This window comes from Quercus lobata, chromosome 10 (assembly GCF_001633185.2).
Source record: "Quercus lobata isolate SW786 chromosome 10, ValleyOak3.0 Primary Assembly, whole genome shotgun sequence".
In the NCBI taxonomy this organism is placed as follows: Eukaryota; Viridiplantae; Streptophyta; class Magnoliopsida; order Fagales; family Fagaceae; genus Quercus; species Quercus lobata.
In genome coordinates this window covers 702,418-721,746 of record NC_044913.1, presented here as the reverse complement: position 1 = coordinate 721,746, position 19,329 = coordinate 702,418, and the positions used below count along the sequence as shown (strand labels likewise).

At 33.1% G+C, this 19,329-nt stretch overlaps 2 protein-coding genes across 2 annotated transcripts; one reads left to right on the top strand and one right to left on the bottom strand.

Annotated features, from left to right (window-relative positions):
- The first annotated feature begins 2,523 nt into the window (after nucleotides 1-2,523).
- On the top strand, nucleotides 2,524-3,885 carry LOC115965524. The gene has a single exon (XM_031084771.1). It carries the CDS (start codon nucleotides 2,636-2,638, stop codon nucleotides 3,434-3,436), a length of 801 nt encoding a protein of 266 aa, XP_030940631.1. The 5' UTR covers nucleotides 2,524-2,635; the 3' UTR covers nucleotides 3,437-3,885.
- A 1,962-nt stretch (nucleotides 3,886-5,847) lies between these two features.
- Nucleotides 5,848-12,124, bottom strand: LOC115965522 (receptor-like protein EIX2). Its single transcript, XM_031084765.1, has 2 exons — nucleotides 8,193-12,124; nucleotides 5,848-8,099 (listed from the first exon to the last, which is right to left on the bottom strand). Exon 1 carries the CDS (start codon nucleotides 12,088-12,090, stop codon nucleotides 8,992-8,994), a length of 3,099 nt encoding a protein of 1,032 aa, XP_030940625.1. The 5' UTR covers nucleotides 12,091-12,124; the 3' UTR covers nucleotides 5,848-8,099; nucleotides 8,193-8,991.
- Between the last annotated feature and the right edge of the window lie 7,205 nt (nucleotides 12,125-19,329).

Genomic DNA, 19,329 nt, shown 5'->3' with positions numbered 1-19,329 from the left:
TCATTGTGTTTCAGTTTAGGGTAATTGTTCTCAGATGAAGTATTAGAATGGAAAACAATATATATAAGAATTGATACCAAAAATTCATTGGATAATCTATAAGCTTTGTGCCAGTGCACTCTTTTTTATTTGTCTAGGTTTTAGGGTTCCTCAGATTGTTCATCCAATATAGAGTTCCTTGTTTCTCTTAGACTAGCCTTTTGATTTTTGTACTTTTCCTTTCATTGTTCCTTTGTGTTCATCATCATGAACTAAATGATTTTATTATTTTTGTTCAATATAACCACACTTATTACCTATCAAAAAAAAAAAAAATGATATCATCATCCATTTAGATAATGAAGATCAGATTCTAGGTTATGTTTTAGGAAGGATCAGGGATCCCTCGTGAAGAGGATTAAGTTGGCCCTTGTAAACAGCTTGATGCACTGACTGCATAATTGAAGAAGAAAGATTCACTAAAATCAAGTGGTTTCTTTGTGCTAAGAATGGATACTTGGTGTTTTCCAGAATTCTGACTTGGGAATACCTTTGACCGATTTTGATTTTATTTCTTGTGTTCCCTTTTGGTTGGTGGGAGAATGGTGGTAAATTTTTGGGTCCTTTTTCATTGCATTTCAGTTTAAGGACCTTTGTGTTGAAGTTGGTCTTACTAGAAAGCCTTTTATTGTGGGGTTTCTGATAGGCAATTTTGGGTGGTTTTAAATTTTTAATTTTGCGTTGAATTTCTTACAGTCTGGTGGGGTTGAAATTTTTTGTATGGTTTTGTAAGCTTGCAATAATTCTTTTTTTTTTTTTTTTTTGGTAATGCCTCTGTTAGGGTGTTTCTCCACAAGCACGTAACTGTATTGCTGGACCCAAATTAAGATTTGAGCAATCATTTTAAAAATTATCAGTCATGATATAGAGGTTTTGCAAAGATGATTCTTATCATACACATGGAAACAATGATGATGTTTCCCATAGGCTGCCCAAAAACACTGATGTTTAAATTTGTTTGCTTTATGTTGGTAAATATTTCCTTAAGAATCTCTTCCAATTCTTGTGAGTGACAATTTTCCACAATTTAAGTTACACATTTTCCTCATTGTTGATGCCAATCCCGCCTATCACTTTGATTGAAGTTTTGATACTCCGCTCATTTGGAATCACTAAATTTGGGATCATTTGGAGTTGGATACTGAATTTGACGATATATAGAGGATGCCAGACATTAATCAAAATAAGAAGAGGGCTATTCTAGAACAGTGAGATGCTGAACAAAAAATTCTTAGTAATGACCATACTGGTGCCAGGGATAACTTACTCATGGCACAAAAGCTTTTTCCAGCAATTGATAACATTGGCGCAATGTTGGCTGTCTGTGACATTCTATCTGCGTCCAATATCAAGTTTACTGGTTATGGAATTGATTACTACTGGGGTTCTTCAGCTTCCTTCGTCTACATTTCATGCTGTTAAATCTTGTTATCAAAGTCTCCACACATTGTTACAACCTATCAAGACAAAGTTTCCTGGCACTGAATTGGCTCTGAAACTTGTGGAGGATGCATTCTCCATGCTATCTAACCGAGAGAAACGTTCTGCGTATGATTTGAAAAGGAATGCATGTAGGGAGGATTATAAATCTTTTAATATAAGAGCATTATCCTGTCAAAATATAGCAAGTAAGGAAACAATAAGTACTGCTAACAACTCTTCTGTGTGTGAGAGGGGTTTTTCAAGCCAAATTTTGGGTGGAAGTTGTAGAACAACTACGATATTTTCAGAAGATATTGGAACTTTGGGATTCAAACTCCAAAATTCTCTTGATGTTAAGTGGCAATGTGATAAAATTATTTGTCAGCAACCCATCCAATAAGTTTTCTGAGGATTTGAATTCTAGAGGCAACATTAGAGCAGACACAGATTTTTCTATAGGCCGGATAAATATGCCAACATCAAAGCCAATCGGTTTGGAGGAGAATTTTTCTTGTTCTTCAGAATCTTTGGCACAGAAAAGGCCTTGTCAGGACTACCATACCTTTGAGAATGATAGAAAATGAGCATTATAAGTTAGGTCAGATCTGGGGTGCTCAATATAGAGCAAATCTCCCTCATAATTTTAGGTATGCTCAAGTTGCTTGCAACTCAGCACGATCAGTTCTTGTTACATGGTTAAAGCCAATCCCTATTAGTGATGGTGAGAGACGATGGTGTGATGCTGGCTTACCTGTTGCTTGTGGGTCATTTGATTTGAATGCAGAGATGAATGATGGGGAAAACTGGCCAATGGTCTCATCCCACAAATGCTCATGGATTCATGGTGTCACAGATGAACAATATTTACCCCAAAAGAGGTGAGATTTGGGCTCTATATAAGGATTGGAACCTTCATGAATGGGCCCATAATTCTAGTTTTTTTGAAGGATGTAAATTTGAGTTAGTTGAAATTCAAAAAGATTTTTCAAAATATTTAGGTGCAGATGGTGCATGTTTGGTGCAAGTAGATGGTTTTAGAAGCATCTTTGAGAGATAAAAAATTGGAGGGAGTCCTGTCACTTTCCATATCTCCCCAGATAATCTGTATATATTCTCTCATAATGTCCCAGCATATAGGTTTAAGGGTGGAGAAATCGATAAAGTTGTTGATGGGATGTTTGAGCTTGATCAATTTCCCATGCCTGATATTATGTGTCTGGAGATTGACTCCCAAAAGGCACCAAAGAATGGGAATGCTAGTAGTTTTTCTAGATCTATTCCATTGAGAGGACTTCCTTCCTTGAAGTCATCTCCAGAAGACAAACTTTTGAAACCCAGTTGGTCCTCAAATGATTTTGCCACAGGTCAGGTATGGGCTGTATACAGTGGAAAAGATTTTTTGCCACGGCAATACACCAGAATAGATGATATAATTTATGAGAGCCAAGTATGTTTGACTTTCCTAGAACCTCTACCTATTCTTGATGATGAGATTGACTGGAAGAAAGAAAACATACCTATAGTTTGTGGGAAATTTAAAGTTAGTGGAACTAGTGTCAACCTTGAAATGTCCCAGTTTTCCTATTTAGTTTACAGTGTTAAAAGCAATGATGAGCCATTCTACAGAATTTACCCAATAAAAGGTGAGATTTGGGCTATGTACAAGAACTGGAATAGCAAATGGAAGCGTTCTGATTATGAAAATTGCCAATGCCAGGTTGTCCAAATTCTATCAAACTTATGCGAAAGGGAGGAGATAACAATTGTTAGGCTGGAGGAGGTGAAGGGTTGCCTGACTTTCTTCCACCAGAAACAGTTTGATGGGTTTGATCTGACGCATGCAGTTTCCCAATCAGCGATGCTTGGTTTCTATCGCATTCCTACTTTTAGAGTGCCTGGAATTGGGAGATATGGCATTCCAGAAAGCTCTTGGCACTTGGAATTAATTGCTTTACCTCCCAAGCAAAGAATATGATTCCAAGTTAAACCTCATGGGTTTGCACTGTATAATACTGAACACGATGTCTAAACATGTTATAGCATAACTACAATTGAGGTATTGCCGAGTTGCTCTGCATCTAAGAAGAAGAAAATCAAAACCTAAATTTCACCAAAACCAATGAGAATTGAAGATCAATCTCAAGACTCTGTTGTTATTTGCTGATCAAGGTTGAAGCCACAAGAGCCTATTGCTAGTGTGTTATTGTGGAGATCAAATCTTCAAGGTGGTCATTGGATTCGGTCCTTGGAGTCATTGACACAGTTTGTAGAAGGTTTTCAAGATAAAAGAATCCATGCAACTTGGAGCCGATTATAGGTTCATGTCAGTCAGTATCTACTGCATAGAGTCTAGGGTCATGAGTGCGATTCATGTTGCAAACTTTAATCCATTGGTTTTCAATATCTTGTGTTATTTTCTTTACTGCTTGTTATTTTATACTTTGTGACTATGCTCGTGGTAATTAACAGGTAATAACTAAGTAACAGAATTGGTTAATTAACAAATTGATAAATTATGCTGTGGTTTCAAATTACTTCTCAACTTGCACTTGTGTTGGTATGGTAAAAACTCTATGCCAGCTTGCTTATAAGAACTAGAGAAAGATGAAATAACTAGTCCATTTAATTTTTTGCGTTTTTTTCACTAGTCCTTTTTCAATATTTTCTTTCACAATTTCTTATTTTGTGTTAGTCTTTATGGTATATTCTGGTTTTTCCAGTTTTGAGAGTAAGGCAATAGGATAAGATGTTCCCTATATATTCTTGACCCAAAAGGTAAAGCAATTGCCAAGCTCAGGAGTTTTGGTTAGTTTCTTGTGGGAGCAACACAACCACCCTGAACATGACACATAAGATGAAACTATTGATGTTGCCTGAATATAGCTACTTGTGAATGAGAAATTATTCTTTACCGTGGAGGGTGGCAACTAATACCAATTACACATGTTCAACATATTACTCTAGCAAAAAACTTAAGACAATCAAGTCAGTTATAAGGTTCTCTTTAATTAAGAAAAGCCAAAATTGTGATTATTATCAAGAATGCCTTTTACTATTTTGTGTGTTTCATGAGAGGGAAGAAGGAGATAAGTTAGAGAAAGGAAGAAGATGAAAAAAAATATATATCTATATTATATTTTACTTAATTTTTTTTTAGTTATCACGAGTCATTTTACTTATATTTTTTCCAGTCATTGAGCTGAAGAAATTATCAATATGAGAACTTCACTTGTCCTATGGATTAAAAAATTAAATTGAAACAACCGGAGTATGTGTGAAAGTGACCCTAAGTTGGAGGGTCTTTTGCATTTTGTCATAGTTTACTCACATAAAACATGGTTAAAACATTTGACAATATTTTTTGTTCTTTTTTAAGCCAACAATTTTTTTGGTAAACTCAAGCCAACAATTTGTACTATTGGCTTGCTGGTAATTTTCCTACAGCAAAACAGATTTGTATGAAAAAGATTTAGATCAGTCAAGATGCCAAGGGAATAAAGAAAAGTAAAAGAGATTGATTTTTTGAACTTAAATCTTCATTATAATTTGTAGAAAAGATTGGAAAGGAAAAATAAATTAATATACCGATAAATCTAAAAATCTTCGTCGTTGATTATTACTACTACATATAAACTTAAAATTTGATCCACAACAGAGCGTACACTAAATTAAAAATCTGAAAATTTTATTCGAAATCCAAATAACATTTCTAAATTCAAGAAAAGCTAAAAACTTTTAAATTCTTCTGAAGAAAAATTAAAATATGTGTCATTTGAACAAAAACTATCAAGCCCATATACCTATAATTAAACACAAACCATGCACACAAACAAAATGGAGCTCTATAGAGGTTTTTATTTTTTGGTTGAAAATTTCATTAATCCAGTTGAGTAAAATAACATCAAATTGGAACTAACAAAGTTTGCCTGAAAGTGACCCATAGTTGAGAGAAGGTATTCGGTCAAAGAAGCAGTGTCCAAGTCGTCGTGCTTGTTATTAATTTTAGTGAGGTTATTCAAAAATATGGTTAAAAACAGATTACGCTAATTATTATTATTATTATTATTTTGGGTAAAATTCATCCCACCAATATGTAGTGTTGATGAAACTTCCAATGCCACTTATTTTAAAGTTCCAATTGAATATATCAATAGCGTAATTAACTAAATTCAATTGGTCAATTAGGAAGAAAATATCAAATAAAATACTAATGGTTGTGCATGTATTTTTTACTTGGGAGGAACTTAGGACTAATTGTACACCGCCTTTCCCAATACACTCAACTCGCTTGGAGTATTCCCTAGCGATTTTAAAGATTATTGACCTGTGATGCAGACAATGAAGAAATGCAAAATTATACCCAAAAAATTATAAAACTTATAAAAATAAAAACAAAATGGACCTCTATAGAGGTTTTTTTTTAAATGAAGTGGAGCTCTATGAGTTGAAGCACCTCTGATTCAGTACATTCACATGCTGACATACACTGATATCGACACAGAGAAGGTAATGCTTTTTGCCACTGAGTCATGCGTGGAAACACATTAACAACTATTGTTACTGCTCAATCAAACATCACAACAACATATTGGTAATTGACTCAAAGCAATGGACTGCAACAAATTTGTAATTAACTTTGTCTTGACACATGAATGGGCACAGCAGTGAGCATGAGTTTGTGCCTTTGTGGTTGAAATCAATGAAACATTGAAATGAGAGGCCTTTATCAAATATGCCAACGAATTGATCATTGCTACAAACTAATTTAGACTCCAGATCTTTACACATAACTCGTTCGCAAACAAAAAAAAAAAAATTGTTGACAAGTCAAAAACTTAACAAGCAAACCTTGACCAGAAATGGAACAAATGGTGTAAGTGTCAAAATTCATAAACTTTTGTGACAGTGAAATTCTATCACGCATTCAAAATAAAGATAGATAAAAAAGACTTTGCTTCTATGTTGGGTTCTATGCTAGCATGCATATAGCATATAGGAATTCGAGAAAGATGAAATTAACAAGTCTTTCTTATTAAAAAAAAAAAAAACCTAAAATAATTGTTAAGTTATTGTTGACAGGGAGTCCCTCTCTTTTTTTTCCCCCCTTATTTTCATTTACAACTTATTTTGTGTTGGTCTTCATGTATTTTTCATTTTTGGCTTTTTAGGTTTCGAAAGCAAGGCATTAGGATAAGATTTACCCTAGATATCTTGTAGAAGAAAAAACAAATAAGATGAACCATCGAGGTTGCCTGATTGAAATCTGTACTTTGCTTTTACTGCTAACTGCTAGTGAACACAGGCAGCTCCTTTGATGATGACCATAGAGGTGGTTGGCAACTAATACCAATTACATATGTTCATCATTTTACTCTACCAAATAATTCAAGTCAATTAAATCAGTCATAAGGTTCTCTTTATTTAAGAACTGCATATCTTCATCCAACAAATCTTGCATCCTTAGTTTCAGATAAGAATCAAAATTTTAGATAGCAGTAAGCAAATTATATCTCCTCAAATCCACACAATTTATCATCCAATTCATACCTTAAGTTTTGATATATATTGAAACTGTCTTAATATAACTCTAGCTCTTCAAAAACGTCATAGAAAATCTCTTCAATAGTCAAAGTCACCTCCTTTCTGCTTCAAGAGTTCCTTGATCACTATAATGTCTTGTGCAAAAGAGCTGAAGATGATTCTGCACACCAGAGCACCCTAGACCAAATTTGCCAATATAATTACCATTCCACCTAATTATATTGCACAGGAATTCTTAAAAAAAAAATTAAGTAAAGCAAACTAAGTCCCATCCTTTGCCAATCGAACAAGATAGTCAAGTATGCCTACATGATTCAAATAGCTTTTGTATGTGTTAAATCTGTACAACCAGGGTAATCTTCACTTGCTCCATATTTAGAGTTAACCAAAGGATTCACTGGAGATAGAGGAAGGTGAAAGAAAAAGGTAAACAATAATATTCTAAAAAAGTAAAATTTACATAAAAACATACGGTTAGACAACCTTATCAATCAGTTATGAGGAGAAAAGAATCAGCTTTCATTCGAAGCAATATGCAATAGGATATACCTTGTGTTGAAGCATTTTGGTCTAGATGAGCAAAGAAATCAGCAATGTGAGGAGCGATCAGCATCTTGAAGAAAATATTATTAAAATGAGCAGGCAATAATCTATCATAGAGAAAACTTAACTAACTATGTTAGAATTATCATGCCATTAATGTTAAATAAAATGCAGCTATAAGAAATGCTATTTTAATCCTTCAGTTCCTAGAATGCAATTGTGGCATGTGATATACAAAATCATATGCAAGTACTCACAGTAAAGAGCTAGGAGTCCTAAAAAAAAAAAAAATTGTCACAGTTAAACACATGCTCCTAACCAAGCCTGTTACTTGCAAGTTGCAACACTATGTGTCACCAATATGTTACTAAGACTCAAAAGAATAATGCAGCATAATTAAGGAAATAGACAACTCAATTTCCATACCTTTCAACTAAATCAAGAGTATCAATGCCTGGAGGTCAAAGGAAGAAAACCTCTTAGTGCAACGCCTCTATCAAACCACGAAGCCCAAAGATACACACTGAATAAGCCAAGCAACTGTATATACCAACCTATGTAGAGACACAAAATTCAAAATTACAAAAGAATAACATGTATTTATTAATTCACTTTTTAGAGTTGAGTTAGATTTTGGGATGTCGTACCTGACCAGCATGGAAGGACATGACCCACAATCCCTCCAATTCTTCATGGTGATAAAAGCTGCTTTGATCATTTTAGAAATCCCCATAAGATTCACATCCACCATGAACCTCACCTCATCCAATCCCTCTCTCTCAAATTTTCTTTGATTTCAAATATTTCTCCTTGATTGGCCTGTATGCCTTCCATGAGTGTGATCTAAGAGGTTTAGTCACAAGACATGGAACTACATAGAAATTTTCTGAACCAAAAAACTATAGCATACTAGTACACTGTGTGTCATATCACCTATTTCCCAATGAAAATCAAAGGTTGAATTTTTCACCAGGGACAAAGTAGACTTTCGAGATGCACTCCTCTATAGCCTATGCTTCCTTCTTAGATACTAGTTGCAAGGAATCCACCAAATAGCCTTCAATTTGTAACAAAGAGAATTTTTTGTTTGCCTAGATATGCAAAAATCTGTTGTCTTTTTTATTGAGACTTTACAGAGTGATCACTAAGAGACTCTAAAGAAAAAATGGGCATCATTGCAAGGTATTGAATATTACTTTTAATAAATCAATTACTTTTATGAACTAAAATGTAATTTTACACCATTAATCTATAGGAATAATAAAACTACAACTTGGATTGTCGTTGATGTTCACAAGAAGAAACATCATATTCATAAATTTTAATGGAGTGAATTTAGCAAGAAATACAAGAATTAATCATCTTGAAGATGATAAAGAAATAATCAAACTATTGATTAATATGATTACATGATATTTGCACTAAATATTAAGAATCTTACAGCATTTACTTACAATGCTTCCAAGTTTGTGCCACTAAACCCCTAAGCTTGTACTCTAGGTGATCCAGGAATTGAAAGTACAAAAATCTCCACTGCTTGTACAACAATAAAGGACTCAATACAACCCAAAAACCAACAACAAATCCAAGTGCCATGCTCACATAAAACCAATCCACATCAACTCCACTAAAAGCCTTGCATTCTTTCTTTTTAGTGTTAGGTTGTACATCCTTTATAGCACAGTTATCAATAAGTGGAGGTCCACAAAGTTTGTTTCCAAAAAAACTGGATGCATCTAGACTTTGTAGCTGAGTGCTTGAAGGGATTTTCCCAATTAAATTGTTGTTTGACAAATTCAACCGACTCAAAAATGTCAAACTTGACATACTTTGAGGAATTTGACCAGAAAGTTGGTTACTTGAGAAATCAATAGACTCCACTGATCCCATATCACCTATATTCTCAGGAATCCTTCTAGCCAAGATATTAAATGACAAATTTAATGACTGTAATCCTTTGAGATGCATCACTTCTTTAGGGATCTCCCCTGATAAATTGTTGTTGGAAAGGTCTATAATTTTTACCAGTTGAAGAGTAGTGGAATACTCAAGATCTTTTCCCTTAATCACAACCAATTGACTTTCAAAAGGCACAGAAACATAATCTGATGACCAGGGCAATAAAGAAAAGGGATAATCTGAACTATTACTTGTGGCCATGGCACTAAAATTGTGGACACATTTAGGTATGCTTCCAAATAGCTTATTATGTGAAAGGTCCAAAATTTGGAGTGAAGTTAGAGAACAGAGTTCTTTTGGGATGTAACCATGAAAATTATTTGAGTGAAGGGTAAGAATCACCAAGCTTGAAAGTCTATGTCCTATCCAAGAAGGTATGCTTCCAACAAAATCATTCTTAGCAACATCAATGGTCACCAACTGCTTACAATTTTTCAAAGAGGATGGTAATTTTCTAGAGAATTTGTTGTTGTCTAAGTGCAAATACGAAAGATGAACCAAAGATCCAATGGAGGTTGGAATACTACCAGTGAAATTGTTTTTTCCCAAATTTAAGGCATACAAGTTTTTCCACATCATCCAACAATTACTTAATTTCCCTGATAAAAGATTTTTTCCAAGATTGAGGAACTCCATAATTTTGGGCTCATTCATCTTGTAACACAAAAAGTGAGAAATAGATCCGGATAGTGAATTGTTAGAAAGATCAAGAAAGGTCACATGAGAGGATATACAAGGTAATGGACCTGTGAAGTTATTTGAACTCACATCAATTATTGAATCATAGGACAAAATCATTGGGATATGTGAAATCTCTCCATAGATCTGATTATGAGAGATATTTAGATAAGTGAGCTGAGAAATCAAGTTCCAAAAGGAAGGAGGAACTGCATCTAAAATCCTTGTGTTGGATATGCCCAAGGTCAAAAGTTGCCTTTGTGAACAGAGCCACAAAGGAAATTTCGGCCCTAAATTCCATGATCCCAAATGTAAATGGTTAAGTTGAAAAGGAGGGGTCCAATTGTCACTTACTTCTAAAGTCAGTTGGTTCTGAGATGCAACAAGTGTTTTCAATCTCATTGAATTGGCAAAATGAACTTCTAAAACCACACCCTCCAACATATTTAAACCAATATTCAGAGACTCTAATTTTGAAAGCTGTCCTAAACTTTGAGTGAAAGTTCCATTAATTTGATTACTCTCAAGGTCCAAGGATCTCAAGGACGAAAGATTTCCTATAGACCATGGAATTGGACCTGAAATTGAATTATACCCCAAAGAAAGAATGACCAAATTTTTAAATTGCCCAAGTTCCGCAGTTAACGGCCCAGACAGTTGAGCATTAGACAAATCTAAGATCTCTAGTCCATTTGAAGCACATCGTAATAGACTTTCAAAGATTTCAGATATCTCTTGACTCCATTTGTTGTGTGACAAACTAATTTCCCTTAAGTTGCAGAGATTACCCAAAGATCTTGGTACCTTTCCTACAAGTTTATTGCCTAACAAGTCTATGCTAATGACAGATGTTAGGTTTCCAATGGCACTAGAGATTGTACCCTGGAAATAATTGTAGCCGAGGTTGATGAACTCAAGATGACTAAAACTGTACAACCAATTGGGAATTGAAGAGTTGAAATTGTTCCAAAATAGATCGAGGTGCCTAAGGGAAGTCAAGTTCTGGAGATGAACAGGGATTGGACCATGAAACAGATTCCAAGATAGATCAAGAGAAACCAGATTATGAAGACCAAAGACCCAAAACAGAGTCGAAGTGTTTTCAAAACTGTTGTATGAAAAATCAAGGGTAGTGAGAGATGAGAAGTTAATACTGGGTATCGGTGGGACAAAACCAGAAAGGTCGCAAGATGACAATCGCAACTCTAACAAGGAAGGGAATTTGTTTATCTCCTGTAGCCAATCAGAGGCTTTGCTAAGGTTTGCAGAACTCAAATCAAGGTGTTGTAGTAAAGGAAGACCAGAGAGCCATTGAAGATTCTTGACATATAAATAATTATAATAATTACCTCCAAGATTGAGATAGTGCAAATTAGAGAGATTCCCAAGTTCATGAGGAATCAATCCCACAAATCCCACATTGGAGAGATTAAGATATCTTAAGCTCCCCATTGAACCGAGGAATTTGGGAATTTGAATACCACCAAAATCATTGTAACTGAGGTCCAAGTAAATCAAATGCTTCAAATCAAGCAGAGAAGGATTTATCTTACCGCCGAACACTGACCTCTTATAAGCTTCATATTGAGCTTCCTGTTGTTCATCAGTAGTAAGCTCGTCATACGGAGGATAAAAGGTTCTGAGATGGAGTTGGAGGACATGACCGGTGCGGTTGTCGCAGACAACACCGACCCAGTGACAGCAATCCACGTCAGATGCAGAAGCAGCCCAAGAGGCAAGGCGGTTAGAAGGATCTGTAAGGTGTTGCTTGAAGTTGAGAAGGGCATGTCGCTCGCTTTCAATGCAACGAACCTCAGAGTCAAAGTGGGCAGTGCAGAAGTTAGGAGGATGAATAGTGAGCAAACAAAGGAGAAGGGTTAAAGTAGCAGCTATTATTATTCTCATCATCGTGCTTTTATAAAAATAATAATAATAAAACTGATTTATGATTTTGTTGTGTCTGGTACCAATGGCATAGGACTTATTTATAGGAAGCGGACCCATCCATCCATCCATCTTATTGTATTGTGCTGGAGGAGTTTGTTTGATGCTTTCAATTTCAACCACACATTAGAGATTGATTGACTGAGTAAGTCTTATAGATGGGACCCTCTATTTGTAGGCCCTTAGGTTCATTTGTATACATATCAATTTTCTATCTTTATGAAGGTGCAACGCACTTTACACGGTAATTTGACTGGTCAAATACTCATTCATTACTTGTATTAAAATTCAACAATCTTTAAAACAAAATATTAGTTACAGACTTTACCACATGTTGTTTGGTGATAGGCTGTTAGAGTTGGCGGGAATTTTTGTTTGTTGACTTGAGCTGAATCGGTTTTTAATGCTTTAAATTTGTACCACGTGTTAGGGTTTTGGCGTAAAGCATTGACTCGGTGAGTCTTGTATATGGGACAATTTTGTGGGACATTAATAGGTTCATTTTTGGATACACATATCAAAATTTTTTTTTTTTTTTGAGAAATGATTACAATATATTGCTAATCCCGCAGGTTGAATCCTTTCCCCCTTAGACTCCCAAGCACTTTGTGTATGGAGAGGTGCCAATTCAGCTACAAGCACTTTTCTAACTTGAGAAAAGTGCACTGCAACTTATTTTACACGGAGCTTTGATTTGTCATCATCATTCATTACTTTATCAAAAAAAAAATTCAAATATTCAAGGATCATTAATATAGAATATGTCCCACTTTAATTTTAACTTTTTGTTTGTTGACTTGAGCTTAATCGGTTTTTAATGCTTTAAATTTGCACCACACGTTAGGGATTTGGTGTAAAGCATTGACTTGGGGAGTCTTGTATATGCGACAATTTTGTGGGACATTAATAGGTTCATTTTTGGATACATATATCAATTTTCCTTTTTTGAGAGATAATTACAATATGTTGCTAACCCCACAGCTTGAACCCTTTCCCCCCTACACCCCCAAGCACTTTATGCATGGGGAGATGCCAATTCAGCTACAAGCACTTTTCTACCATGAGAAGAGTGCACTACAACTTATTTTACACGGAGCTTTGATTTGTTATCATCATTCATTACTTTATCAAAAAAAAAAATTCAAATATTCAAGGATCATTAATGTAGAATATGTCCCACTTTGATTTTAACTTTTTGTTTGTTGACTTGAGCTTAATCGGTTTTTAATGCTTTAAATTTGTACCACACGTTAGGGATTTGGCGTAAAGCATTGACTCAGTGAGTCTTGCATATGTGACAATTTTGTGGGACATTAATAGGTTCATTTTTGGATACATATATCAATTTTATTTTTTTGAGAGATAATTACAATATGTTGCTAACTCCGCATCTTGAATCATTTCTCCCCTAGACCCCTAAGCACTTTGTGCATGGAGAGGTACCATTTCAGCTACAAACACTTTTCTAACTTGAGAAAAATGCACTGCAACTTATTTTACACGGAGCTTTGATTTGTCATCATCATTCATTATTTTATCAAAAAGAAATTCAAATATTCAAGGATCATTAATATAGAATATGTCCCACTTTGATTTTAACTTTTAAGTGGCCGTGTATTTTTTTACTCAAAAAAAAAAAAAGTGACTGTATTTATTATAGTGATTTTTTATTTTTTAAAGTGATACTACTTCGAAGGATAGAACATTAATAATAATAATAATAATAATAATATGGGGTTTAGCTGGATTTTACTTTGAAATATTGTGGAAAAAGGGACAAGATTTAATGGGATCATTAGGCAAATACAGTTTATTGGAATTACAAAAAAAAAAAAGTTTGGTTAATGGATGCCCTTGGAATTATAAAAAAATCTTTTATCTTTTATTTTTATTGTTTTCTCTAAAAATGCAAAAAATTATAGGTAAATCCCTTCATGACTATCTCTGATATTTCAAACATGAGATGAAACAAACAATCAAGCCAATGTTCATTTTTAAGTTGATATCATGAGATACTTTATAGGCAGGGAAGGGATCTCAAAGTGCCACACATTGAACTACTTGATGAATTAACACAACAGATCCCTATTATTATTAATCAATCAACCACTAATCAAAATAAGCTACTGGACATATAAGTTATACGTTACAACTAATTAGTTGATTTGTTGAATGAAATCATAGCATTTTAAGACTTTCCAAAATATTAAAAAATATGTGAACAAACTTATCAAGAAATTGCTTTCTCAAGATGGTTTAGTTCCATATGGCGCCACAGAAAAACTCAGAATTTGAGATTTCAATTCTAGTTCCTTGTGAGTTGTGACTACTCATTTAAAATGTTAGTTTTTAGTATTGGCTCCATGATGATAAATTTCCATATATTTTGGGTTTTATTTGTACTGTAATTCTAGGCAACAAAGGCTAGAGTTGAAGCTGCAAAAGGAGTGCTATTCATAAGCAGGACAGAACCACCATTGGCAATTTTGTATATGTATGTGTACTAATTTTAGCAATTTTGTTTTATAAAATTATATTTTGTTTCCCTTAAACAATATCATTGATTTTTTTAAGAGTAATGCTATACTCACAAACTTTTTTACAACATTTTTATTAACTGTTTTGGTAGCAAATTCATATTGGTTCGCATATGGGCCCATCACTCACCATTATTTTATTTGCCAGTAACCATTTATCACATCAATAATTTATATATATATATATATATATATATATATAAACTTGTAGCTCTAGCATTTTCCTCATTTTAGTGACCAAAAAAAAAATTATTGATCTAAAATCTAAAACAAAATATACAAGCCCCAAAAATAGCTCAACAACAAAAATTACCAATAATAAAACTTAAAAAAAAAAAAGAAAAAAAAAAAACCCTGCCCTTTAAAAAATTATAAACAAAAATAATTTTGTTCTTACCCACCCAAAAAAAAAAAAAAAACTTTGCAGTTAAGTAGTAGCAGAGTCAAATGTTAAAACCGCTACAGAATCAACTAAGTGGTAGCCTCATTGGCAATGGCAACAAGCAAGGTCCTCCAATTTCCATTAGAAAAAGAGGGTTGCAGAATAAAGCATCAAACTTTGTGAATGGTGATAGCATTTATAATATACAAGTAGTGCGTGCTTACCAAAAAGAATATGCCTTGAAATAGGCTTTGCATTTTAATTATGAATCAAATTCATTTTAAGGTCAGATGAAGCAGTGTCCACTGTCCAAGTCGTTATACTTTTTACTAATTTTAGAAAGTTTATTAAAAAAATGAAGCATTGCCCTAATCAACTGATTGAATTTAGTTGAATAAGATATTATTATATCCAAATGAAACTTTAAAATAAGTAGCATTGGAAATTTCATCAATATTGCACATAGGTAGAATAAGGTAACAAACTAGAGCGTCATGGGTAAATGTATTAAAAGTTAAAAAGAAAGTCTTGTTAGTGTTTCTATCTTGGAAGTCTTCCTCGTGCTAGGCACAATTTTCTTAGAAAATATCTCACTAGGAACAAATTTCTTTCCAAGCACACCAAGGTTGAATATACTCTAGTTTTTTCTCCACTTGATAATATATTGTGGAAATTGTCATTCAAATTAATTGAAAATGTGTGATGCTCTGGCACAAAATCTTTCCCAATCAATACTAGTGTGCAACCAAAAGTTCATGAATGTGCAAGTGTCAAAATCTAAATTATTTTGACACACATTGATTTTAGATTTTGACACACATTGATTTTATTGTTAGTGTTTGTATTTGGGAAGTCATCTAGGCACACTAATGTTGAATCAATATACTCTAGTTCATTTGGATGCATTTCAATTTTCTATTTTCTAATTTGACCAATTGTGCATTGTATTCTAGACTGAACTTTGATTGGCTATCATCATTCATCATTCATTACGTGTATCAAAATAAAAAAAAATAGGAGTAAAATAAAAATTCAAAGGATCATTGAAATGGAATAGGTCTAACTCTGACTTTAAGTCACCGGGTATTACTATAGTTTTTATTTTTTATTTAATTGAAGGTTCTACTTGGAACCATAGAACATATATATAATAGCGAAAATTATATAAAAACAGTGAGTTCCGGTTAGTTTAACTAATAAAGTCTCTTATTATCAAGTAAGAAATTTGGAATTCAAATTTCAAACTCCATATACATAAAAAAAAAAAAAAAAAAACTTTTTTTTTTTGAGAATCAAATAATTTCCCGTTGCCGGCACATAAAAACTAATTGATATCTTACTTGATGATATAAAGGCATAAGTTAAATTCTATCTTTTTTTTTTTTTTTTGAGAAGAAAATTCTCTCGTATTTAAAATATACATAATGATAATAATAAATGGATGGAGATGGTTATTAGCTATTTTTTGTGATCTTATATTCTTATTCACATTAAATTTAAAAAAAAAAAAAAAAGAGGTTCAAAACAGTTGACATACAATTTTTTGTTGGTTAAATTCAAGCCACTAATATGTACCACGAACAGAGGAGACTTCATATTCTACTAATATATTAATACTTAATCAACTGGACTGAATATGTTGATTAGGAAGAAAAATAATAAAAATAAAATACCAATGGTGTTCTATATAGAAACGTGGTTCTATATCTTATGCATGAATCTTTTAGATAGAGAAACTTGGGAGCAAATGGAAACCGCCTTACCTAAAACAATTAATATCCTTACCTAAAACAATTAATATCCCGCCAAAAATTTTTAATTCAAGAAATAATAAACTGGAATTCTAATCGTGAAATAGATTTTAATTAATATGCCAAACACAGAACAAGTATGACCTCTCACAAATCACAATAGCAGATTGTTTTTAAATTTGCTTATGATCCATACCAATAGATATTAGAAAATTGTAGCCGTTGTAGTTAGTTAGCTAATTCTTGTATATAAAACAGAGACGTATTATTTCACTGCATTAATGAGAATTACGATCACATTCTCTCAATTATTCATTTATACACTAATTACAAATCCGAAAAATTTATTCAAATTCTAAATAACATTTCTGTATTCAAGAAATTAAGTTCAAAAACCTTAAAATTTTTGGGCATTAATACTTTTTTTTAAATTTCCAAGGGAAAAATTAAAATATTTGTCATTTGAACAAAAACATTACTAAGATTAAACACAAACTATACTCACAGCACAAGAATTTCAAATAGTATTGTCCTCCTATACTGAATTCATTGTAGAATAAAGCACTATTGGTGGTTTAACCAATTTCGACTTTCCCTAAAAATCAAAGTCCATCTTTCTCAACAACAAAAAATGAGAGATTTTACAGGGAGTGCATAATGTATGATTAAACGTCTAGTTCCACTAATTTTAAAGTTCCTATTACAGATATTAATAGCTTAATTAACTGGATTGAATACGTCAATTAGGAAAAAATAATGAAAATAAAATTCCAATGGTGACATGTACAGAAATATGATCAAGAGTCTTTTACTTTAATGGCATTTTTGGCTCTTCTTTATACATTATGAGGATTGAGGACACCCTCCCCATGTTGTAACAATTGAATTATTAAATACAAAAAAAATCCTTGTGCATGAATGTTTTAATTAGACTTAGGATCAATTGGAAAGTGGAAACTACCTTACATAAAATAATTAATATCCCGCAAGAAAATTTAATTCAAGAATGATCAATTGGGATTCTAATCATATAATAGATTTTGGTTGGGATGTCAAGCCTAAGTCCTCTCACAATGGCAGTTTGTCATTAAATTTTCTTATCCTGCGATCCATACCAAAAGATATTAATAACATGTTTTATAATCTGTTACTTTTGCAACTTTATAATTTGCCAGCAATAAGATGAGTAAAAATGGAAATGATGGCATAGCCTTGAAAATTAATGAACCTTTGTGACAAGGTACTTTATCATGCATACAAAATAAGCATAGGTTTTTTTTTTTAATCTTTTTATATATATATATATATATATATATATATATTAAAGGCTATTGCTACTGTGTTCATCCTTATAGGAATATAAGTGTAGATTAAATTTTCATTTTTTTTACTATTCCTTTTTTCTTTAATTCCTTTATAATTTCTTCTTTTGTGTTGGTTTAAAATTTAAATGGATTTTTTCTCAAGCTTTAGAGCATGAACTTTAGATAAGCTATTCAACTCTTAAACACTAAGAGTGCGTTTGGATTGGGCGTTTTCGCCCAATCCTGCGTCTACGTTTTTCATTTTTTTTTTTTTTTTTTTTTTTTTTTTTCACGCGTTTTGGGTTTGCGGCTACTGTTCATGCACTGTTCAATGAACAGTAGCCGCAAACTTTGACTTTTCAAATTTTTTTGGACCAATCACTGCACATCGTGTACTGTTCACGGACCCACAAATTTCACTTTTCAGCAATTTTTTCATTAAAAATGGGTCCCACGATACTATTCACACATTTAAAAATTATTTCGCTACAGTGTTTTTCAGTTTTCAGTTTCAGTTTTCAGTTTTCAGCTGTATCCAAACGGACCCTAAGCATTGACTATAAGTCTTGTACAAGGAACAAATCAAGATAAGAAATTAAGAATATGGTCCATTTTGGTTGGCCTTATAGCTGATTTGTCTAGATATCAATTTTCTTCCTTGCCAAAAGTTTGACTTATTTTGGATGGAAATTTCTTTGATTATTACTTGTATACAAAATTTAGGGATCATTGAATTGGAATAGGTTCCTCACTGACCCAACAAAGTGACTAGGTTTAAACTATTAATGTATTACTAGGATGAAATTTCCGTTGTGTACACTCCAAATTTTTTCTGCATTTCATAATGATATGTTGTGGAAATGGTCATCAAAGTCCAATATATGCTTGAGAACTGTAGTTGAGACCATGGCCCAGCTGAAGCCTTACTATTCAATACTTTGTGTGGATGAAAAAGTAAATACTTATTTGATGTAATAGGAGATAATGGAATTTGACACCGTACACACTAGGGTTTGTTCTTGATGTTGTGAAATTGCTGTAGGTACTAAAATCTCTAGTATGATTAGTTGGAAAGTCATGTTCTTTAAGTGTGAAAAGTCTAAAATGGAAAACTTTTTATGTTCCCACAATGTTTTGGAGAGAATTGCTAGCCCCTCATCCCATTGGGACCCTCCTTATTTATACAAAGGAAAAATGGTCCAATTTTCCTAAGTGTGACTTACTATACT

What these genes read in the sequence shown, in the direction of transcription:
- LOC115965524 (XM_031084771.1), top strand. Translation starts at nt 2,636, where the DNA reads ATGTTTGAGCTTGATCAATTTCCCATGCCTGATATTATGTGTCTGGAG.
- LOC115965522 (XM_031084765.1), bottom strand. Translation starts at nt 12,090, where the DNA reads ATGATGAGAATAATAATAGCTGCTACTTTAACCCTTCTCCTTTGTTTG.